Source organism: Arachis hypogaea, chromosome 17, assembly GCF_003086295.3.
Source record: "Arachis hypogaea cultivar Tifrunner chromosome 17, arahy.Tifrunner.gnm2.J5K5, whole genome shotgun sequence".
NCBI classification, from domain to species: domain Eukaryota; kingdom Viridiplantae; phylum Streptophyta; class Magnoliopsida; order Fabales; family Fabaceae; genus Arachis; species Arachis hypogaea.
In genome coordinates this window covers 127,566,297-127,591,031 of record NC_092052.1, presented here as the reverse complement: position 1 = coordinate 127,591,031, position 24,735 = coordinate 127,566,297, and the positions used below count along the sequence as shown (strand labels likewise).

At 33.4% G+C, this 24,735-nt stretch overlaps 1 protein-coding gene and 1 long non-coding RNA gene across 3 annotated transcripts; one reads left to right on the top strand and one right to left on the bottom strand.

Annotated features, from left to right (window-relative positions):
- Positions 1–11,871: 11,871 nt before the first annotated feature.
- On the bottom strand, positions 11,872–15,983 carry LOC140181065 (uncharacterized). The gene is made up of 2 exons (XR_011875677.1): positions 15,256–15,983; positions 11,872–12,220 (listed from the first exon to the last, which is right to left on the bottom strand). It is a non-coding gene; the product is annotated as an uncharacterized lncRNA (long non-coding RNA).
- On the top strand, positions 15,325–20,102 carry LOC112765917 (small ribosomal subunit protein uS13c). 2 transcript variants are annotated; one of them, XM_025811785.3, is made up of 4 exons: positions 15,325–16,470; positions 16,540–16,764; positions 16,845–17,014; positions 19,885–20,102. In XM_025811785.3, exons 1-3 carry the CDS (start codon positions 16,366–16,368, stop codon positions 17,004–17,006), a joined length of 492 nt encoding a protein of 163 aa, XP_025667570.1. In that variant the 5' UTR covers positions 15,325–16,365; the 3' UTR covers positions 17,007–17,014; positions 19,885–20,102. The 2 variants fall into 2 exon arrangements, with proteins under 2 accessions (XP_025667570.1, XP_025667569.1); XM_025811784.3 differs by lacking the exon at positions 19,885–20,102 and having other exon boundaries at positions 16,845–17,201.
- Positions 20,103–24,735: the final 4,633 nt, after the last annotated feature.

The following is a 24,735-nucleotide window of genomic DNA, read 5'->3' as shown; positions in this document are numbered from 1 at the left end:
CTCTAGTTTTTATCATGTTAGATGTATGTAGTACTGGCTAGCTCTCTTTGAAAGTGCCCGAACTTGAGACCAAAATTTAGAGGGAACGAAAGTTTAATAATATATATATATATATATATATATATATATATATATATATATATATATATATATATGAATTATTAATAAAAAAATGTTTTATTTTGCAATACCAAACAATATTATGTACCATAAAAATAACATTATAATTAAGAAAATCATGCAAGAACAGTATATGTATTTTACTATGAAAATGCAGAAATTACTCAATGAGAAAGACTGGACAGGGATAATTTAATAATAATAATAATAATAATAATAATAATAATAATAATAATAATAATCATCATCATGAGTAGGTTCTATTAAACCAGTATGTATGGCTTTCTCAAATATGAAGAGATTCTTGTGGCTTTGGATACGCTTAGATGAAGAGATTCCAATATATATATATATTATTTTTTTTTTAAATTAACCTTCCATTCAAACCATTTGTTATTACTTATAATTATATTATTCTGCCATGAATATAATATATAAAAATGTTGTTAAAAGTACATAATATTTGACTTTAAATATTCACCCTTATTTGCAAAAGGGGTACATGTGAGTCGTTATACACGTGCAGCTGTGCATGTTGGCTTGAAAGAATTAATAATAATAATATTTATTATTCTATTCTAATTATAATAATAATAATAAAGTGCATGCATGCATTCGCAGCTTCTCAACAAAAGAGTCACCCTTCACATTATCGTTAGGCCAAGTGAATGTAAATGCTATTTGGCTCTTGGAAAGGTCACCTTACTATATATGTGTGTAATTCCAGTTTCCACACGCACCCATCACCCATGCTAGCTAGCTTCCTTCATCATGCCTCTCTTTCACTTCATACATTATTTTTCGTCGTATTCTTAAGTGTGACCCCCCACAAGAGCCAGGCCACCATCCACTGGCTCCAATTTAATACATAGTCATAGTACTGCTACTATTTGTTTATTTTTATATTTTTTCTTTCAGAAGAAGGAAGGATTCAGCGATACCAATCATCTTGCTTGGCTATTCGTGTCCGCAATTATTAATTCAAATTAATATTTGATTAAACTATATGTATACATGAACTTTCTTTTTCTTTTTCTTTCCAGCATGAAAACGATACTTTTGTTTGGCGCTTCTTGGACAAGTATATTTTATTGGTAGAATATTTTAGGTGAAACTCAAGTGCAGTCAACTTTACGTGAAGTTGATAATTGAGAACTGTTAGATAAAAATTTAGTCAAATTATTTAAATTATTTAACGGCTCCCAACTATCAACTTTACGTGAAGTTGACTGCACTTGGGTTTTTACCAATATTTTATTACAGTTCTCACATTTTTTAAGAACATAGACATTATTAGAATGTTTATATATGGGACATTTCTCATTTTTAGCTACTTTTTAGAATATTTACAGTTAAACCCACTGATCATCAATTCTAACAGAGATTGGATTTTATGCTGGTTTTTTTTCTATTATTATGTGGAATATAATTTATTTACATATAAGAATTAAATCATAGTAAATAAATAATTCTAAAATAATAATTATGATCTTGCTAGTTACAGAATTAATAAAATTTAAAATATCAATCATATTAAATATACATTAAAATTAATTATTAGTATAAAATATATATTAAAATATAAAATACGTATTAAAAATAAGTTAAATAACGTACACATTTATATATATATGATGATTAATTTCGGTCTTTTATTTTAGCATATAAATAGTATTCTTGTTAAAGTATATATACAATTATAAATAAACTTCATACAGATTAAAATGAGCTCCAAGGTCGTTGGGAGGAGAGAGAGTCAATCTTTCAAGCCACATGCTTAGTCCTTTTCTTATGAAAGCCAGATTTAATTGACTCATTTGTTATTGTTTCATTTTCTCTGTGTGCGTGGTCTACTACCCCACAAAGACTACCAAAAAGGTATATATAAACTATGTTCGGTGATTTCTTGTACCAAGTGGCTAGATTCATTATTAAAAAAAATGAGAATAAAAATTGAACCTAACAATTAACTTTATTTTTAGTTCAAACAGTTGCTTGTATAAAATGATAAAATCACTTTTTGTTAGATAATTTGTTATTTTTGTTATAAGCTAACAAGTGAATAGTTTATTCTAGACATTATGTAGCTAGTTTAATTTCTGTAGCACATCATATCCTTAAGGTCGACCAATATACCAGAAGTTAAGTTAGGTCTTTTAATATCATCAAGATTACGAAAAGAAGATGATAAGATTTGTACCCCCATGGTTCACGTCTCTTGAATAGTTTGCATGCGCATATTATAGCCCACAACTTTATCATTCTGTCCACATTTATAATCATAGATAATTTGATTTAAAATTATACCACTTATATAGCCGGAAGATTCACAGATAATACTCTTATTGACTAATAGTCTAATACTATCTATCTATTATATATTCATAATTTTTTGGACCGATCACAACTAGAAAATGGCTTACTACAGATAGATTTATAGACAAATTTAGTCTTTATTATAAATGGATTTTTGGTTACCGATAAAATTATCGACGGATTTTGTCTCTCTGTAAAAGTCCCGTCGGAAATTATTTACTAACGGATATTTTTTTCGTCGAAAAATTATCGACGGATTTTCCTTCTGTAAATTTTTCATCCATTTTCCGAAGGCGACGAACTTTCCGACGGATTTTCCGTCTGTAATTACAGACGAATTTTCAGACGGATTTTCCGTCTGTAATTACAGACGGATTTTCTGACAGATTTTCCGTCTGTAATTTGAACTTTGAAAAATCATCTCACACTCTGATTACTGACAGAAAATCCGTCATTAAGGTAAAATATAATTTTTTTTATTTTTCTAATTACAAAATAAGCTTGTTTTCATACAAAATAAATATAAATTTAATATAAATTTTTATCTAATTTGTATTCGAATATTTATAATATTTCAAAAAATAAACAAATTCATCGTATTATCAAACTAAAAGAAAAGTACTATAAACAAGCAAGTCAATATAATTCAAAACATAAACAAAATGTCAACTATAATAATAAGTAACAACCATACATCAAAATGTGTTGATACATCAACTATAATTCAAAACATAAACTCAATGTATTGTTCAACTATACTAAGTTATGCAAATAACAAGACCATATAAAAAATTCCTCAAGTTTGAAATTCCAGGACTAAAATCTACTAAAACATCAAGTCATTATCTTTGTTTCATTACATCTCTGTTTATAGCTTCTATTTTTGTTTTGACACCATGTGCAATCTTTCCAACTTCATCAATATCCTTCTCCATCCTCTTCTTGATAGCTGAAAATAATGTTGTATTTCCGTCAGTGATCATAGAGCATTACATCACGCATAGAGTCATTGCAAAACAAAAGCTTGTATGAGCTACCTAAATCTCAGAAGCACAACAAGGAACAAATGCATAAGGAATTCACTGATAATTTCAAAAGTAAAAAAAGCTAAGTGATCGATATTTACCCCAATACTTCTTATAGTCCACAAGCTTACAGCCATCAAAAGTCCTACTCCACTTTTGTTGAAAGCTAGAGATTCCTCAAATATGATGCCTACATATCCTATTACAAATAGCAATGCCATGGCAAGATCCTGCAGTCATGGTCACAGACTTGTAAACATATTCTCAAATGCAAACACTTCATGCTGAAATATACACAAGTGAATTTCACTGACTTACGAACTGAAGAATCAGAGAATAAGCAACATAAACAAAGAAGCACAAATGAATTTTGTTCAGATGAGAAGCCAAACCTTGCTAGTAACCTTGTTCTTCGAGAACTTGACGGTACCTGCGGTTCTCTCCTTCCACCGATTTCCTTTCTTGTCGAATCCGTAAAAAATCGATTTTCTAAAATCAATTGGAAAAGAGTAATAACAACTAAAAGAACAGATTTATTGTAATATTCAAAATAAATGATTAAATGATGATCGAAGATTTCATGAACTGGTAATTATAGTTACCTCAAAATCAGAACTGTAAAAGGCACAATAGAGCATTGCAGAACTGAAATAAAAAATTGCATACATGCATAAATGATCTAAACAAAAGAAGCACAATTTTACAAGTAGTAACGAAGAAACTAAAAGGAAAATTAACAGTTTCAAACACAAGTGAAAATTAATAGATAAAAAGCCACAGATTGAGGTACCTTAAAATAGCACTGAAGCCAGTTGGAAATATTTTCTTTGCCTACATCAAGAAAAGAGAAAATAGGTTTACCATTGAAAAATGAGGCACAAGATAAGAGTTGACTTTGTCAAAATTGAATTTACTACCAATATGTGAGCTCATATATGTGTGTGTGTGTGCAATTTTATTGCCATGAAGAATTAACCCTGCAGAATGAATGGCTCATCTCTAACTCCCAATTTATTTGAACATAACCCACAGCCAAATTAAATTTCCAAAGTAAGAGTGAAGATTCATCGTTGAACTAAAGCTTTCAACAGTGTGACTTGAAGAATTCAAGAATATTCCAAACATAATATGGTCAGAGATTGCTGCTATCACACAGATCCTACATTTTAGAGCCATCACTACAATTCAGTGCAGCTAAAACTTAGAAAACAGAAAAGTATAAACAGTTACATATACTTCAAGTATGATCTAGTACCCAAATCAAAATGCTAAATGACCAGCTCAATAATAAAAATGCAGTTAAATTTTTTTTGTTTTTCGACAAAAAAATTCCTCTGAAATTCTGTCTGTATTTCTGTGGGATAAAATCCGTCGGAAATATCCGTCTGTAATAACAAGTTTTCTATTAGTGGATTGGAAAGAAATTTTGCAGCACCTCATTCTATCCACTTAAATTTTTGGGGTGAGTAGTGTTTCGAGAGTTACCTAAAACGTGAATTTGGACCTAAATATGAGGTTCAGGTTCTTTTGAGTGGTAGCGTCCTACCTCTTTAGTGTTGAGGTGCCGCCTGTCCGAGTTCCTCATGAGGAAGTTGGGGTTGGTACCTACAAGAGACTTCGATGCTTAAGTTAACAAGGACTTTAAGTAGGTTTTTAGTATATTAGAACATGGATTATACCTGGGGGTGTCAGTGTATTTATAGTAGAGTAGATAACCACCTTTGTTAGAGTAGTTTTATCCTTTCTGATAGATAAACATTCCCCTTATCTTAGGAGTTTTTTGGGATCTACCTTCTAGATGAGGTAGAGATAGTGAGAGACTTACGGAGACAGTTATTTGTTAGGTCAAGTAGAGCTGGACCTCTATGTCATTGTCCGACCTCTTTAAAGAGGTCGGACTTATCATAAAGTCCACCTTTTTTAGTGGGCTTTTTTGCATTATTGGGCCTGGCTCTCAATTATTGGGTCAGGGTATGAACAGTGCCCTTACTTGAGTCCGTTCTTTTGTATAGTTCGGGCTCAAGCATTTCGCGGCTTTTGTTATATACGTCGGGTAATAGTATCTCGATCTATCCGACGTGTTCAAAAATTTTGAACGTTGATGGAGCTTTAATGGTGGGAAAACGTTGTGCGGCAGTTGTTCCTTAGAATCCGCGCACGTTTAAAGAGGAGTCAAGGAGCCGTTTTTGGCTCATTGTCTCTTATAAAGGGGACTTTTTGGCTCTTCTTCTCCTTTTTGTTGTTCCTGAAGAACTGCTTTATTTTCTTCTTCACAAAAGAGCTCCTCTATGTCATTTTGACAATTTTTGTTACCTCAAGATTTCTCTATCTTGGTCTGTGAAGAGTTTTTAGCTTTCGCCGGCGTGAAGGGATTGTTTGGGTTTTGCTGTTTTCAGACGTGCTCTCCCCTTTTTTCACAATCTTCTTCGAGGTTGGTTTTCGTTTTCTCTTTCCCTCAAACTCTCCTTTCTGATTGCCTGAGACTTGCTGGTTGTTTTGCTTTTATTGTCTTTGCCCTTTCCTTTGGAAAAATTTTTGACTTTCTTGCGAGTTTGATGTGAAGCGTTTGAGAAGTAAAAAATGTTTGTTACCAAAGATTTTTGAAAGACTCTCTTCTTTCTTAAAAGAATCTTCGTTTGTGTTACCATACCTGTTACCCTTCCTGTTTATGCACTGTCCTGTCCCTAATGCTGCCGCTTTGATATGATGGCATTGTATAAGAGAGGCACCATTTGGTTGTGCTGTAGGGGATTTTTTTTAAAAATAGTTGCTTTCTTTCTGATTCTGATGTGTTACCCAACTTGAATTGGACGAGTTTTAACTTCTTTTAGTAACAGTCTGCCTTATTTTTACATTTGTAGGTATAGCGTTTATGGCTCACCGCGTTATTTTGAACATGTCGACAAAAGTTCCTTCCAGTCTTCAGGTTTGGTTAGATAGCATTGTTCTTAGTTGTGACCCTGTAATCGATAAGAAGTATTGCGATGAGTTCCAAAGACACCATAGTATTTATGAGAATAGGGAGGATGAGAGGAGCTATGTTCTAGAACTGCCCGATCCTGAGGAGAGTGTGTTTCCCCCTATAGTGGAGTCCGAACAGCCTTTCTTTTATGCCTATGATTGCTTTTTTGTAGGCTAGGTGTCCGACTTCCTTTCACAGATTTTGAGATAGAGGTATTGCAATCTTCAAACCTTGTCCCTTCTCAACTGCACTCGAACTCCTGGGCTTTCATGAAAATGTTCCAGCTCTTATGTCGGGAGCTGGACGTTCAGTCTACTTTGAACGTTTTCTTTTATCTCTTTGTTGTAACCAAATTAAACCATATAGCTCCACTAAGAAGTAGGGGTGGATATCCTTCCGAGTTGTTCAAGGCCGGAAGGCTTTTTCTATTTTCGATGACTCTTTTCATGACTTCAAAAACCACTTTTTTAAGGTCAAAGGGGTTGTGGGTGTCCGACCTTTCTTTCTTCCCGAGAACCAAAAACCCTTATTTCTCCTATACTGGTAGGCCACCCTTAATATTGTTAGGTGTGATCTGTCCAATTTAGATGACTTAGAGAGGGGTATTGTAGACTTTATTTTGGGTACTTGGGGCCAAGATTCCCATTTGGACACGAAGAGATATTTGGGAGATCCTAGCCTTATGAAGTCGGACCTTAGTAGTTCTCCTTCCATTGCTTATTGAATTCTTCTTATTTTTTAGATTTTGATTCTAACCGTTTCCTGTTTTGTTTTGCAGAGAGTATGGCTCCTAAGTCAGTGATGAAATACCTTAGGAATACAAAAAAAGTCACTTGTTGCCAAAGGTCTCCAGCAACAGAAAGAGGTCGAGGCAGGATCCTTCGTCCGCTCTTTCCCGAGGAAGAAGTCGGGTCCCACTGTGCAGAAAGTCATCATCCCCACTCCTCTCTCCAAGCCTATTCCTTCTGAGCCCCCTTTAAAAAGCAGAATGTGAATAATGAGGAGAGCATCTACTCTAACCATTTTGATGCCCTGACCTAGGGTGAAAAGAATGTGATTCCCTACCACCATATGAGTACGATATTTGTTGCTATACAAAACTACCTGCAGCATTTGGCCCGTGGAGGACTTCGGACAATTGGGGTGTGTACTACCCTAGTCAAAGAGTTGAGGGGATCTCCTATACAGGCCACGACTAGTGCCTTGGTGGCCGCTCGGGCTGATGTAGAGAGGTTGGGTAAGCTGAAAAAGGACCTGGAGAAAGAGCAGGAGACTTTAAGTTCTGACCTTGAAAGATCTCGAGAAAGAGCTACTAACTCAAAAGCTGCAGCTGCCTTGGCCGAGGAGAAGGCTAAGAAATTTCAGGAAAGCTACACCCGTGTGTTTGGGGAGAGAATGGCGCTGGAGGAGGAGTTGAAAAAGCTGAAGGAAGATTTTGCTGAGGCCCAGGAGTTGTCCGCCCAGGATATGGGCGAGATGTTTGACAACTTAGAGGCCCAAGTTAAGGTCTTGGCTCCCGACCTTGACCTTTCCCTCTTTAGTGTGGATAATATAGTAGTAGACGGGAAGATAGTCCCTGCACCTGAGTTGGACGACGAGGAGGAGCCTCCTCAAGACCCGAAGACTTCGGGTCCTCAGGTCGGCCAGACGTGTACCTCGGGAGTTCAACTTGAAGCAGCTGTTGTGGATACCTTTTCTGCTTCTCCTGAGGTTATCTCGGCCATGCTGGTCTCCACACATGCTCTGACTCCTTCGGCTGAGGGTCAAGACGCTGTGATCAGAGAAACTCTTATTCCTCTGATGGGCGAGAAGTCTTGATCTTTTTTAGTTCTTTATGTTTATGGTGGCCCGACCTGTGGGCGTTTATAATACTTTAACCTTTTATAGTAGTTTATAGTATTTTGAACACTTTTACCTTTTAGTTGCTTACTCACAACTTTAGTTAATGTTCAAAACTTTATCGCAGTTTGCAAAAGTACCCCTTTTTAGCAAGGTACAGTTTGTTTTGACTTTTGAGTGTTTGATGACTTTGGTTATGAATTTCCTTATCTAGGTCCGACTTTGAGTAATCGGCCTTTACTAAGTTATTTTTACAACTCCATTTTTATCCGACATGTTTGAGGTCGCTTTGTACGAGTTGTTTACATAACTTCTTATATTAATTTGTACCTCGTCACTTCATCTTGTCGACGACTTTAGGTCAGGCAACGATTTTTGTGGTTTATCGAGCTTAAATTAATACGTTTGAAATAGGAAACTTAAAGAGAAATAGACTAGGAATTTTTATTGATGTTTAAGAAATTCCTTTACAAAGCTATTTACTAAAGGCTTGGGTGTCTGATGGGTTGAGATTCGCATCGGTTTGGATTTTCACATTCAAGATAATTCCCGTTATAAGTATAGACCAAACTGGCAATTTAAGTCCCAAACATCAAAGTTTAAAATTTCTAATTAACCGAGGGTAATCAAACCTCGAGTCGTCTTCCCTATGAACTAATGCCAACAAGTGCACAATTTTGGTTGCAAGAACAAAAGGGTTTTCAGTGATTGAAATAAACAAATAAAGAGATAAAAGAACAAGTCAAAATTGTAATTAATAAACTAATAAAGGAATAAAAGAACTATGTATGAAATATGGACAAGTAACGCTATAAAGTGATGGAAAAGTTGTTCAAAACATAAATGAAACCTTGACTTGGGAAGAGTTATGGAATCCCTTCCTTGCCATAACCACAACTATGATAATTATGATGGATTAATCTCACTAAGTCAACCCTTAACATCGAAGGATAAGTTAAGTAAGCATAATTGTTATTAATCTACAAATCCTAACTAACTTACCAAATTAATTGGTAAAAAGCTAGCGTTAGTGGAAACAATAACAACTAACAACCCAAGAATTATCCCTAAATGTTGGACATTATGACTCTAGTAATTCATAAACTCATTTTCCCCAAGCCAGGGGGTGAAAATTATCCCATAATCAAAATTGGCATTTCATCAAACACATAGAGGGCATAATCATAAAACATGACAAAATTGAAAAAATGATAAAAGCTATGAACCATAAATGATAACAAGCGACCAAGGTAACTCAACAAACATAAAATAAGCATCAAACATCAAATTCATAAACCAAAACTCAAAATTGCAAAACTATGTATATATTGATAAGAGAAATGAAAATGCAAGAAAGTGTAGAACAAGTAGTGTAATAAAAGAGAAATTAAAGAAACACTTACAATGCAATTGCTATAATCCCAAATCCAAACTTGAAGTATAAAATGCTATAAACCCTAATTAAAACCCTAAGAGAGAATTTCCTAATCTACACTACTCCTACTCCTACTATGTGTTTTTCCTATTCTAAGATGGCTCCCTTTGTTATGTGTTGTTGCTCCTTCATATAGCCCTTCATTTCAGCATCCAAGCCTTCAGAAATGGGCCAAAAGAGCCCCAAAATCGCGAATCACGTGTATTTTTAATGAAGGCACGCATTGGTACCTGTGCACACGCACAGATGTGTGCGTACGCACACGTGCTGATTTTTCTTCTGTGCGTGGGCACAGACCTGTGCGTACGCACAGATGCTGATTTTGACCATTGTGCGTGGGCACAGGTTGAAATGCTTTTCTCCCTTTTTGCATGCTTTCTTACACTTCTATCAAACCATTCTTGCCTCTAGGACCTGAAATCACTCAACAAACATATCACGGCATCGAATAGAATAAAAGTGTGATTAAATTGCTCAATTTAAGCACAAAAATGCATATTTTCACATTTAGGTTCAATTTAGGGATAAAACACAAAAGTATGCTATTTTGGTGATTAAGTGTGAGTTTATGTGATGAAATCCATCCAATTTAAGCCAAAATTTACCGTCAAATATGGACTTATCAATTCTCCCATACTTAAACAATAGCATGTTCTCATGCTAAACCAAACAAGGAGAATAATCAAAGGAGAACAACTTATTGAATGCAACTATCTAAATGCAACCAAGTATGTATATACTATATCTATCTATCTATCTATCTATAATGTCCTATTAATTTGGTGAAAATAACCAATCAAATTCCAAGCAAGTGTATAGACATATAGAGCTAAGCAAAGAATTAATTCAATGCAATCAAAATCTAAAGAATTGATTCAAGTTTTAAAATGAAGCAACTTGCAAGAATACATGATAAGAAGTATGGAAACATAGAATTGAGTAATTGAACCCTCACTAGATGTGTATACACTCTAATCACTCGGTATCTAAGGTCAATTCACTCAAGTCTTTTCTAATCATGCTTTCTAGGAATTGCTTTTCGTCTAACAATCGACAAGTAATTGATGCATGAATGCAATTATCATGAGGACTTATTAGGGTTGTAATGGGGTTAGGGTTAAGGTAGGATAGATATGGCTAAGTGGACTAAATTGAATTGAATTCTTGATTAGTTTAAGTATCCAACTCAACATATATTAACCAAATCACAAAAATGCATTCTAACCACCCATTACCTCTTTTCACACACATTCATGCCTTAGTTTCTATTCAAAATACATATGCATTCCTTATTCATTTTTTTCTTTTCTTTGGGGCAACCTTTGTCCCATCTTATTTTTTTCTCATTCAATTCATTTTTTTTATTTTTTTTCTATTGCTTTTTCTTTTATGATTAAAGCAAATTGATACATGAATGTGCACCCATTTTTCCAAATTTTTCAATGAAATACCCAAAACAAAATTTTTCATTCACTACTAATATCTTTCAAAATTCTCTCACACTTAAATGTAACACACTCCTCAACCTAAGCCAATCAAGGATACAATCCAAGGTGAATTATGGTTTTCTGCTTAAGATTGTAATGTGGTAATGTTAAAACAATGTGGGTCAATTAAGTCTCAAAGGGGTTAACAATGGTAGATGCAAAGGGTTAGGCTATATGGGTGAGTGAGTTTAATTCAAAAATGGCCTCAATCATGCTCAATGCATTCAAACATCAATAATCGGAAATAAAGAATCAAGCAAAACCAATATCACAATCATAGAAGGAGCATATCACACAAGAACAAAATAGTGGTTAAAATATGCAACCACACAATATGGCTCAAAAACTCACAAGGTATTTGTTCTTTACTCTTCTATGTTTCATAAAGAAATCATTCTAACAAGTTTGAAAACAATTTTCTCAATCAATTCAATAGAATTCCCTTGAAACAAAATTCTTGAAAATTTTGTTGTTCTTCACTAAAACTTATTTCCTATATGTATGTATGTTGTGACGGATGCAAATTTTTTCAAAATTTTCTAGTTCTTTCCCTAATTTTCAACATTGCAAAAACTAACATGAACAATTAGGACAAAATTGAATAGGCATTATACTTTTTACATCTTCCAATCACAACTTCTATCTATAAAATATGTACCATGAAAAAGATGCAAAATGCAATAGATATAAATTATGAATAGTCTAGGATATATGTAGTAAAAGAAAATGCAATGCAACAATAAAAAACACTCCAATATCTACAAAAAACATAATAAAAAGAAATAAAAATAAAGTGTAAAGTGTTCGGAAAAGAAAGTTTACACCCCAAAATGACGAATCATCCCCCACACTTAAGCATTGCACGGTCCTCCGTGCATGAACACGATCTGGGAGGAATGAAGCTTTACGTTCTTCCACCTTCGGTTGGTGGATGCGGGGGCTTGGGTTGTGTGGAAATCACCAAGTATAAAGCATTCTTGGCATCTCCATCCTCGGTGTCCTCCTCCTCTCCCGGCTCTTACCTTGACGTCTCATCCTAAAAAAGAATGGATAAAGTATAATTAAGAATCAAAAGGCAAGTGGCACAAAAGAGTAAAGGAGTAAGCAAATAAGCATCTAATTGAGGAAGTTTGCATAGTTGTGTGGTATGACAAAAAGATGAGCCATGTGTGTATTCCAAGTCTGCACGCGGTTAGAATACACACAACGGCCGGTAAAAATAGCACCCACACAATCAAAAAGTGAAAAGTGAGTTCCTCAATTAAATGTCCTAAGATGTAAGCAATAGATGAGCATCATTTAAGCACTTGCAAACTTAGGCAACTACAACAAGGGTGAATTGAATGTAGGAATTATCGGATATTGAAATTGTGCAAGTGAAAGCGCAAAATTAATAAAATAGCACAATAAGCAATAACCAATTTAATGATGAAAAGAAAATTACTTATTCATTCTTAGGAATACTCAAATAATCACATGGTTAAGGTGTTTGTTACAAAAAGGTGACAAACTTGATAGAATCAAGTTAAGTCAACTCAAACAAATGTAAAGCATTAACAAGGAGAAAATACCTTGTGATGTGATTATACTGACTTAAAGACCATGATGAACAAGTAATTCCATTCAATTCACTAAATTCAATATGTACTTGTTAAAAATTGCACCAAATAAGAGACAAAAAGTCAATTTCTAAATCAATTTGGTGCTAGTAACTCAAGACAATAAACAACATGTACATGATTGAAAATATAACCATTCAAAGGTGCACAATTCTTGATCAGAATTCCAAACAAGGATATAGTCCAACACATATGGTCATGACAATATATGAATTAAACAAAGAGTTCATTCAGGTATTTAAAGAAACACATGGTATGCGGTGCACATATTCATCAATTCAAGCCAAAATTCAAACAGCAACAACCCATAAGTCAACAATTGAATACTTGCAATGTAACAAACAAGCAATTAAGCAAAAGTTAAGCTAAATAACCAAAGTTAAATAAAGAAAAAAAATTAAGCAAGCAACTAAGCATAAAAAGGAAGATTAAAACAAGAAAATTGAGAAGATGAAGAATAGAAAAGAAAGGGATAGGCAATAGTGGCACTTGTGTTAGCCATTGCGAGGCTCACGGCGACGAAGTTTCGCCAGAGAAGAGAAGAAAGGAAGAAGAAGAAAAAGAAAAAAAAAAGAAGAAATGAATAATAGAAGAGAAGAAATAGAGAGAGAGAGAGAGAGAGAGAGAGAGAGAGAGAGAGAGTGGTGGCGGTAGTGGTGGGACGGCGACGGTGGTGGTCGCCGGAAGAAAGGTCGGGTGGTGTAGAAGGGTGGAAGAAGAAAGAAGCAGCAGCAGCAAGGAGAAGAGAGAGGAAGACTGCTGGCTGAACAGGGTATCCTTTCTCATAACGCCCAGAATGCGACCCGTGCGTACGCACAGAAAAGTGTGCGTATGCACACAAGCAAAAATTTTGGGGGGAGGGGTTCATACACACAAGACGTGCGAGCGCTGCTGGCAGAGAGGGTCAAAAGACGTGTGCGTGCGCACAGTGCTGTGCAGACACACAGAACACTTTTTATTTTTTTTAAACAAAGTGACCATGTGTGTGTACGCACAAGGTCGCGTGCAGACGCTCAGAATGAAAATGTGGTGGGGTGCGCGTGCATAGAGGGTGCGAGCGCTGCGAACAGAGCGTGCTACAACGGGTGTGCGCACGCACAGATGGGGAAAAACAGGGGAAGTGTGCGTACGCTCAAGGCTGTGCGCACGCACAGAACTCTGTTTCTGCAACATTTTTAAAGCCTCTAAGGCACCAACCATGATATCAATCAAAGCTTTTCAAGCCCAAAACATATCATTCATAAAAAACACATGATCAAACATAAAATACTACTAAATTAAACCTAAAATGCAATCAAACTATGCTAATCAAAGAGACAAAATTCAATAAACAAAGACTAAAAGAAAGAAAGGTTGAAAGCAGGCACGGACCTACATGGAACCATGGGGGGGCACTTGCCCCCACTCTCATTTAATTTTTTTAAACAAAAAAAAATATATACATATATAATATGCCCCCATTTTAAATTTTAAATGATCCCATTACAAATAAATTAAACTAATTATTTAAAACCTTGAATCCATTTTATCTTGCTATCATTTTGATTATGAGTTAACCTAATTAAATTTAGTCTTCTCTCATTCTCAAATCCTAGTCGTCACTCATTTATTCTCTTAAACTCTCTTCTTAGTTTCATATTTTCAACATTTTTTTTCTATTCCTTGTTTAGTGGTCATCTTGTCTTCATCAACAGGTAAATTTTAAATTCTCTATTTTGTTTTATACAGCTCTCTATGATTTTATGTTTTTTTTCAATTTTATTGTTTCTCTTTTCATATTTTCGATTGCAAATTTTAATTCAAACAATTATAGTTTAGGTATTAATCTATTTTTATATTCTCTTCATGAATTTATATATTTTATTTTATTTTTGATTTAGTGATCCTTATTATTTATTTGTTTATCTTTCATTCTATTCTATTATATATAATTATGTTGCATATAAATTTCTAAAGTGAATCGATCAATTTACTAATTTAGAATATATATTTTTTATTTTTAGAAATAATAATGGAAAAATATTTTAAAAGAAAGCTACCACTAGAATCTGAAGTCACTTCATTAGTCTCTTCTAATAAAAAAAAGTTTTTAAAATTCAATGTAAAAAGTTTCATAGTTGATCCTGAACAACGACCCAAAATTTTAAATTATGATATAAATGACAGAGATGAAATTAGACAAATTTATTTGTGAAAAGATCATTGTCAACCAAGAGAATATAATTTTCTACAAACATATTTTGGGACTTTTTTTGGTAAATTTAATGCTGATTGGTTTGATGAATTTAGCAATTAATTGGAATATAGTATTTCATAAGATGCTGTTTTTTATCTCTATTATTATCTTATGAAATCTGATAGTGCGAGTAGTAATGCTTTTATAAAAGAGCTCTTTTTAAATTTAAATTAATATATCTTTTGATAATAATGTGAATTATTTTTGCCCCCTTACCATAAATTTTCTGGGTCCGTCACTGGTTGAAAGGATATTACCATGGTGGGGTGTCTCCCCCCTAGCACTTTGGTTTTGAGTCCTCAAGTTGGACTTTTGGTTGTAGCTCACATCAAGGAGGCTTGTGCTTCCAACCATCCTTGAATTGCCAACCATTCTTGCTCTTCAACAATCCTCCGGGATCCCACACAAAGTACATTAAGCTCCTAAGCAACCTCAAGCAAGAATTTGGGATCCAAAATTGTTGGTTGTAGAGTTGTATGCCCGGATCCCTCACTTTGGTTTCTCTATCCTAATACTACCCACTCTAACAACCCCGTTAAAACACGATTCCCTCCCTAAGCCCTTTTCAAACAGATTAAACCTTCCGTCCAAAAACATTTTACACCAAAGCAACGCCGAAGCACTCATGAGAGAGGGAACAACGACGATCTGCGCGGCCGCCAGAGGTGGTTGCAGAGGAATCAATGCTGCGCCGAGCTGGGAGAAGCTATGGCACCGCCGAGGGCTCCTTCCCTATCCTTAGCGGCGGACAGAACAGCGGAGGAATGTGTTCGCTGGACGGAAATGGAAGATCTCCGATCCTGCGTGACGCTCCGGTTTCCGTTGCCACCACCGATCGTCGCACCTCGCACCCACCAACTGATACCAATAACAATAACCCCCTTCTTCTTCTTCCCACTCCCCATTTTCCAAACCAACCCAACCCCTCTCTTTTTTATTCTTTCATTTTTCAAAAAAAAAGAAAAAGAAAATAAGAATCTATCCATTCAGATTTTGCCACGTCAGATCCTCTCATCTCTGTCTTCACAACCTTCCTTTCATCTCCCTCATTCCCCTCTTTTTCCCCCTTTCCTTCAAATCCGGCACCCTATACGGTTAGGGCTTTCCATTCCCTCAAATTAGTTTGGCCCAAGAAGCACAATAAAGCCCAAATCATAAGACAATTAGTTTGGCCCAATAGGCCTTAACTGAAAAAAGAATTGAATTTTGGATCCAAACATTCGGGTAAGGAAGTGATAGAAATAATTGGATAAAGATATGAGTGACTATCAAATATGAAGATGATTGGAGTTAGTAGCAGCAGAGAAAGAGAAGAACAACTCAAGCATGGCACAAACGCTAGCAATGCCCGTATCTCCCTCCCTCGCCCTAATCTCAAACCCTAAACCTCTTTCGAGAACCGTCTCCTTTCCCGTTCTCAACCCTCCCAAGGTAACATAAATCAAACTCCACCTACATTTTTTAAAATTTCTTTGTTTAATTTTGAATTTGTGTGTTCAGGTGAGAGGATTAAGCATAGAGTGCGCTCGTGTTGGCGGAGTGGAGATTCCGAACAACAAGAGAATCGAGTTCTCGCTACAGTACATCCATGGAATCGGGAGAAGCAGAGCTCGCAAGATTCTCTGCGATATTAGCATGGACAACAAGGTCACTAAGGATCTCAGCGAGGAGGAACTCATCACTCTTAGGGATGAAGTCTCCAAATACGTCATCGAAGGCGATTTGGTTAGTTTCCTTTCGTTTAAGCAACTGTGTTAATTAAGAAGAAACGTTTAGGTTATTGACGTGTTTATTGATTTTATCAGAGGAGGTTTAATGCGTTGAATATAAGGAGATTGAAGGAGATTCAGTGCTACAGAGGAATAAGGCATATTCAGGGTCTTCCTTGCCGAGGACAGCGTACAAAGAACAATTGCAGGACCTTGAAGGGTAAGAAGGTTGCTATTGCTGGCAAGAAGAAGAAGTAATCAATTCTGTGAGTACAATTTAATTCCTTGTAATTTCTTATTAGCAATGCTGCATTCTGTTAATACTTATTACTAGCTTATATACCTGATTTGCATGGGGCAATCGAGTAATTTGAATGCATTCTTCAAAATGCAGTTTTACTATTGGAGTGTAATTGTATAATCAATTATTTAATGCATCAGATTATTTGATAATAGGCATAGTGAGAAAGTAATTTTCCTTTAGTATATTCAATGTTTTAGCAGCTGCTCAGTTAGTACATTTACAATTGTTCTCTTCTCTATGTTTCTGTTCTTAGGCTCATCTTGCAGCTTGATAGTAAATCTGAAAATAATGTAGTCTGTTAATATTTGCACTAGAGAATTCAGAACATAATGTCGTGCCTTTATAGTGAGACAAAATAATTTGTAGAAATTCTTAACCATACCTTTCTAAACTATGTCCTCAAAGGTTCCTTTTGTTTACAACATGGTAATTCTTCATGATTTTCCAGCAGTATTTTCAAATCATTTCTATTCAATTCTAGACACTAGACACTTGGGTAGTGTTTGGTTGATGTCCATGAGACATGGACAGGTGACACATGTCTGCTGTTTGGTTTGGTGTGACACAAATTTTTGATGGACACGGGAGGACACGGATGGACACGGAGACACTAAATTTGTGTACCTCCAATTTGATGAGACACTGAGACACAACTTGTGAGACACTAATTTTTTACTCTTTTACCCTTATTCAATTTTTAAATTTTCAAAATTTATCCTCTTATCTCTTCAAATATTTCTTTTTTTACTTTCTCTTTTAGATTTTACAATCAAATTTGTTCTCCCATTTTTTTCAAAAAAAAAATTATACATTTAACTTTTTATTTATTTAAATTTTAATTAATCTTTGATAAATTTTAGGCTTTGGTTTTCTATTTTTTTTTTCAAAAAAAATTGTATATTTAATATTTGAATGATAATTTGAGATGATATTAGAAGGAAAAAAATACGAAAAGAAATAAAAATTTAATTGTAATGACATATGTAGTGTTTGAGGTGATGGGTGTGTAGTGGTGTTGATAAAATTGTGGTTAAATGAAGGGTAATTCAGTCTTTTTCAAATATTTGTGTCTTGTTCATTATTTTTACCAAACACAATACATAGACACAAATATTTTATGTCAATGTCTTTAATGTCTATGTCTTTGTGTCTATGTCTCATCCTATACATCAACCAAACGGAGCATTAGACAGTGCCCGCGTACATGTCCATGAATGAAAGCCAGGCCTTGGTGCTGCAATATTGTGGTAGTCAAATACTCTCTCCATTTTATACTAGATATGTTGTAGTATATTTATAAATTAAGGTATGTAGATGCAATATGTCAAAAGGTTCCTAGAAAAATCAAAACAACTTAGTAACATGGAAGGAGGGAGTGTAAGGCGCTTGAACTGAGTAGCTGTGAACTTTGGTAAATGTCATCAAACATATTCTATGTTCTAACGGTAATTTTTCCCTTTCTCCAATGGAAATGCTACCGGTAATATTAACTGAATCTTGTAGCTTGATTCAGCCATAGCCTTTGTAATTTATGTTATTCAATTTTTAGTAACTTTCATGTAGGTGCTGGTATTAGTGTGGTTTTTCACCTGCTAGTCTGCTACATCACTTTCATGTTGATCACTGCACTTTTTATTACCTGCTTCACCCAGAAAAAAAAAGATCATTTTTGTTGTCACATTATTCTTCAATCATAAGCTTGCGAGTGTGGCTTGTTTGTTGCAGCTCAAAATATTATTGAGTTGCTTTCTTATGCTTAAGGCCTTAAGCACTTAAATCGCTTATGAAACACATTAAGTCATTATGTGGGAGAAAAGCTACTGCTTTGTGACATAATTCGATGTGTGGCATTTGGCAAAGATATAGGAACAACAAAATTAGCCAACATAGCATGTTTGTTTAGTTGTGTAGAGAATGTAGATATAAATGAGGTGACTTAACTAGAGATATAAAAGGAAAAAGAAGTGTAATGTACTCCAGAACCAGAACACTCAATCAAATAGAATTCTGTTTTTCACAAAAATCCCTGAGTTCCATCATTTCTCTGCAGCAACCTTGCTGCCCTGCTTTCTTTTTCTGGGTTCTTGAACTGTTTTCACAAGTTGAACGTTGTACCTGTTTGATTACTAGTTTGCAAAATCAATGTAGCTGGAACACACGACTCTAAACACGTCGAGGTGCTTATGGCATAGGTTAGCAATATCACCATGTAAAAGCGCCCATGGATTGAAAAGTAGCAGCGTGTGTAAGTAATAATAATTTACACAGCAAGCCAATTTGTCCTAAAAAGAAAAAACAATATACAAATCATTTTTTAACACAAGGATACATTTGATTGAATTAAACAAAAAAGGATTGCTAGAAGGTTCGTAAAATTTATTGGTTTTTTGCAAGAACCAACAATGTTTAAAAGTGTGGGTTAAAAGTATAGTATTAGATTGTTAGACTAAAGGATTACTCTTAATCTGTTCATTCTTGAATTTTTTTGTAAAAGAAAAAAAAAAAGAATAGAGACTAATACTTTGTGTAAAAAAGAAAAAGTTGTTAGCCATTTAAATTTTAGAATTTCTCTTATAAAAATCAGCAAATTACGGACCAGCGTTCATCATTGGTATTTGGTAACACCTGGCAAGACCCTTCATGCAAACCTTGTTGGGCTATAGGGAAGGCTGTAAGCCCTATTGAAACTTTATGTGTGTTGGGTTGGACGGATTGTCCTATTAGATTATTTGCATTGGGCCAGACATGGGCTGTCATTAATTTTTATCGTAATTTTATTTTTGCTTCCATATTTGTATGATTATAATGGGCTCAAGCTTCCTAAACTTGCAGATTTGGGTTCAAATTCAATAACTCAGCATGCAGAAGCCCAACTTGTGGTATGAAAGTTGAAACCACTTGAAAATTTGTTGTTGTAAAAATACGATTGTTTACCAAAAACATAAGCCCAAGTTGTTACCAAAACCAGCATCGGAAGCTATTGTCCCAACCAGACCAAGGAAAAAAAATATATTGTTGACAATGTCAACAATATTTCATTACGTATCAAATTTTTTCATGTATTGTATCAGGCAAAAAGCGATTTTTCTTAAACCTCCCCCGCAAAAGCCGACAGTAGTAATAAAAGCTTAAGCAGGCCACGACCAAAAATAAGATTTAAGCAGGCCATGCCACGTTGTCACTCTTAGCACATTGCTATCAGCCACCCCAATGAGGAGGACCACAGATAACTTGTCTTTGAAGCTGTAAACCAAGCATTAATAGCAATCATATGATTCAGTATCTATCAAATTGATGTTTGATTCGAACCCTTTTGGTGTCCCAAAATTCCAGCATGGCCACATATATAAGAATTATTAGAGCTTCCATTATATTAAACCAAACAAGTTTTGAGGACCAAACATCCCACGGGATAATGTGTCAATCATTATTGTTATTATCTTGGTTGACATAAAATTTGAAACTGTTGATGTCTCAAAGTAGGGTCCCTTTGTACTCAGATTAAGAGACCTCATTGATGACAATCCTTGTTTTTAAGTCCTCCTCTTTTCTTATTCTGTGGCTTTCATTTTCATTTTGATGAACAATGGACCTTCTTTTGGTTCTATAATGATATTGCATGTACTCCACTTTATATCGATAATCCACTCTTTCAAGTTCCATTTCCAACCGAAGAGAAAGAGAGAATTTTTTGGGGTTTAATTATTCATCACTAATGTGTTTTGAGCACCAAAAAGTATGCTTTACCATTATCTGATAAGATTGTAATTCTTATTAAACTTTTCTCATTCTTTGTAAATAACAATAATAATAACCTCTTTAATCCATAAATTTCTTTCAAATTACATTTCACATATTACTCCCATTCTACATCTACTTTACCTGGCAAAAACCTTACAGAACTTTATAAACTATAATTTTCTCAATTTCCACCCAAGATATATTTTCTCAATTCATTATCAGGATGTGTATGCCACCTATGAGAACATAAAATATTAACTATTAATTATAGATTCTATTGTGTGGGTTTTATATGATCTCTCTGCTTTTTAAGATTTAATATTCTACTTGATTATAGCTTTCATGTGGTAGGGCACTAAACACTAACATCATATAAAATCTTGATAAAGAGTTCCACTCTCCAACTTCAAAGACAAATGGCTAATAAGTGCTTGGGACATTTTCTATCTCCTACTTTATACACCATAAAAAATAAATTAAAATAAAATTACACCTTATTCCAATTGCTTTCTCCTATTCGAATTTGTCAACTACTGTTTGCCCATAGTATCAACCACCATAAGTAGAAGGATTCCATTTGCTGGGGCTGCGAATTTCACTCACTAAAATTGGTTCTCCAATAATTCCAATCAATGTCAAAAATTGTACCTACATTTTATGACGTCATAGTTACATCAGCCAAATGCTTCCCTCATATATATGTTTATAGTAATATTACTGCTATAAACTTGAAAATCGTTTATTCTTCATTCTTATATTCACTAGTGTGCTAGAAAGTGCGAATCTAAAAGGTGTTTGAGATGACTTTGGTAACCCTTGAAAAGGAAAAGACAAAATTAATATATACTATAGACATTAGCCAAGGAAAGTCTTTATTTTTCTTTTTCTTTTTTTCATACAAGAGGAAAATATGAATGTGTCATAGCTTGGCTGCTTTTTTTTTTTTAACCAAATTTTCTGTCTTTTAAATTACCTAAATACCAATTACTTTTTATGTTTCTTTTTTTTTTTTCATTTGTTATTATTTAAACTATTATATTTAAATTGTATTAAGATATATTAAAGACATGATAATAACAGATAAAATGAAAAAGAATAATGTGCTCTGCTCATAAAGCCTTATCTTACACCTCATGGATATATCATATGTTATTATTAAATTGTTGGCGCACATAAGGTGGAGGGGCTTAGTTATTCTTTCACATTAGTTAAAGCATTCAATATCAAATTATATATATATGAGTTGGGGAATTTTGTCCCCTTTATTTGGAACCTCATGTTTGGTTTTGAGGTTAATTAGTCTAAAATCTAAACTATTAATTTGCCACACCTTATCTACTGTTCAAACTGGGACAGCAGATGGAAGCCTCATCAAACCACTTTTATGTATATTGTTTAATTCATTAATTAATTACCTTCTAACAGGGACTACGAATTGAGGGGTCTGTATGGTTAAGGATGACAAATGAAAAAAGTCTGTTCCGTCTTATTTTGTCTCACTAAGGTAGCGTTTGTTTTGAGGTACTGAGACAGAGACTGAGAGACTGAGACTCAGTATCGTGTTTGTTAGTTTAGAGACTGGTACTAAAATTTCTGTCTCTGTCTCTAAAATTTCAGTATTTCAGTACCTCCAAAAAGTAGGGACACAGGGGACTGAAATTTTTAGAGATGGAGACTGAAACTTTAATAACATTTTATACCTAAAATACTTTCATTTCAATTAATTAATTCCAATTTACCCTTTGTGCAAATTAAATTAGAATTTCATTCTTGTTTCAATTCCTGTCTCCCATTTTGCACCAAACAGAATATTGAGATTTATTTCAATCCCTGTCTCTTAGTCTCTGTCTCTCAGTCTCAGTCTTTCCGTCTCTGTCTCTCCACCAAACGCTACCTAAAAGTCTATTTTTTTTGTTGGCTAATCTGTTTCGTCTCGTCTAATGAGACGGTTCTAAAATCTTATTTTGCTCTGTTTAACAACGGATTAATTCTGCCAAATTTTTTATTAAATATTAAATAAATATATATAATTTTACAATAATTTTAATAAATTTATAATTTTTTAAAATATAAAAAATTATAATTTTTAAATTCACAAATATTAAAATTTTTATAATTATAAATATGTAACAAATATAATTATAGACCAAGTTTTTTAAAACAAAATAATAGAATCAACATTGGTAAAAGAAAAGCGTTGGGCTCGCCGGGAAGATCCGCCACCACCCCGCGAAAGCACATAGTTTAAGTGGTGCGGGTTAGGTGGACTTTCGAAGTTTGACGATCTTAATTTTTCAGTCTAATCTATTTTTTTTTTTTTTTTGAAAAGTTATGCGAGCTGGGTCGGTAACTTTAGGCCCGTTTGCCACCCTATGTATAGTCAGGTACCCTTCAATATATATATCAGAAAAAAATTATATTTACATAATCTATTAATATTCTATTATTAATAAGTTAAATTTTTTTACGACCAATAACTCATAAATTAAAATTTTAAAAAAATCTAAATTTTCCTATTAACGCATATTTTGTTATTTGTTTATTTAAATATATAATTCTATTATAATTATCTTTATTTTTATATATTATATATTTTTTAATCCGCTGATTTTCTAATATTTATTTTTGGCATTTGTGCTGGTTTTATAAGAGAAAGTTTAGAAAATTAACTCTATATGCAGTCAAGTAGTTAATCTTTTAAAAAAAATTTATCTAAAATTTTAAAAATTAGTTTTATGCTAAAAACCACCACCCTCTTACCTCATTTCTCTTTTGTTAAGTTTTGGATATTTTTTTTATAATAATTTTAGATGTTTTTTTTATTTAGTTTTAGATTTTTCTTTTATAATTTGGATGTTTCTTTTCTTTTGATTTTGGATTATTTTTTTCTAAAATAAAAAAAATCTAAAATATCAAAATATAACAATCATCAATTAAGGGATATTTTTTGTTTTGTTTTAGATGTTTTTTGAGTTTTTTGTAAACTAACTAATAATTAGCTGAAATCCTAATTGATTACTGCTGGCTTCATAATTAGCCTCTGTATTTCGAAAGGCTTTCATTCTGCTTTGACATTTTTTATTTAGGAAAAAGTATTAGTTTGGAGGAGAATTGTGGATGTTTCTGAATACAGTAAAAGATTTTTGAAAAAGTAATGCGTTGTACTACAAATCACCAACTTATTCATGACTAATAATGTAGCAAACAATCTTGTCAAAAGAAAAATAAATGAATAATGTAGCATACAATCACACTACTAATCTTCTTCTTTCAATCAAACACTTCTAATCTTCTTTGACATTTATTTCTTAAAACTTTAATTTTATACTTGAATATTTAGGATTCAACCGTGACCAGGAATTCTTAAACATGTTGGTGAATGTGTAGCTAGCTTATTTATCTAATATTATTGTTATTGACACAATGTAATTAAGTTAGTAATAATTAATGGCACTGGATTCAATGGTCCTAGAACGTTTGGATCATTAAATAGTCCCATAACAAAATATATTTTTTAAGTTTTTTTAATAACTGCTAAATAAATTTTTTTTAATTTTAATTATAAATTAATCTCATATATTTATTTAATTATAAAAATTATTTTTTATTTTATAAATTATTATTTTATCATTCATCTATTATGTTTATTAACAATAAAAAACAAAAATAATAACGAATTAGATCTTCTATTGATCATAATAATTTTTTGGCAATCCCAATCTATTATGTTTTTAATTGTTAATAAACATAATAGATGAATAATAAAATAATAATTTATAAAATAAAAAATAATTTTTATAATTAAATAAAATATATAGGGTTAATTTGTAATTAAAATTAGAAAAAGACTATTTAGCAGTTATTAAAAGAACTTAAAAAACATGTTTTGTTATGGGATCATTTAATGATCCAAACGTTATGGGATCATCGAATCCGATGCCA

What these genes read in the sequence shown, in the direction of transcription:
- LOC112765917 (XM_025811785.3), top strand. Translation starts at nt 16,366, where the DNA reads ATGGCACAAACGCTAGCAATGCCCGTATCTCCCTCCCTCGCCCTAATC. An exon ending in CCGTTCTCAACCCTCCCAAG is followed by an intron (nt 16,471 to 16,539) that starts GTAACATAAATC and finishes TTGTGTGTTCAG; the next exon opens with GTGAGAGGATTAAGCATAGA. An exon ending in ACGTCATCGAAGGCGATTTG is followed by an intron (nt 16,765 to 16,844) that starts GTTAGTTTCCTT and finishes TGATTTTATCAG; the next exon opens with AGGAGGTTTAATGCGTTGAA.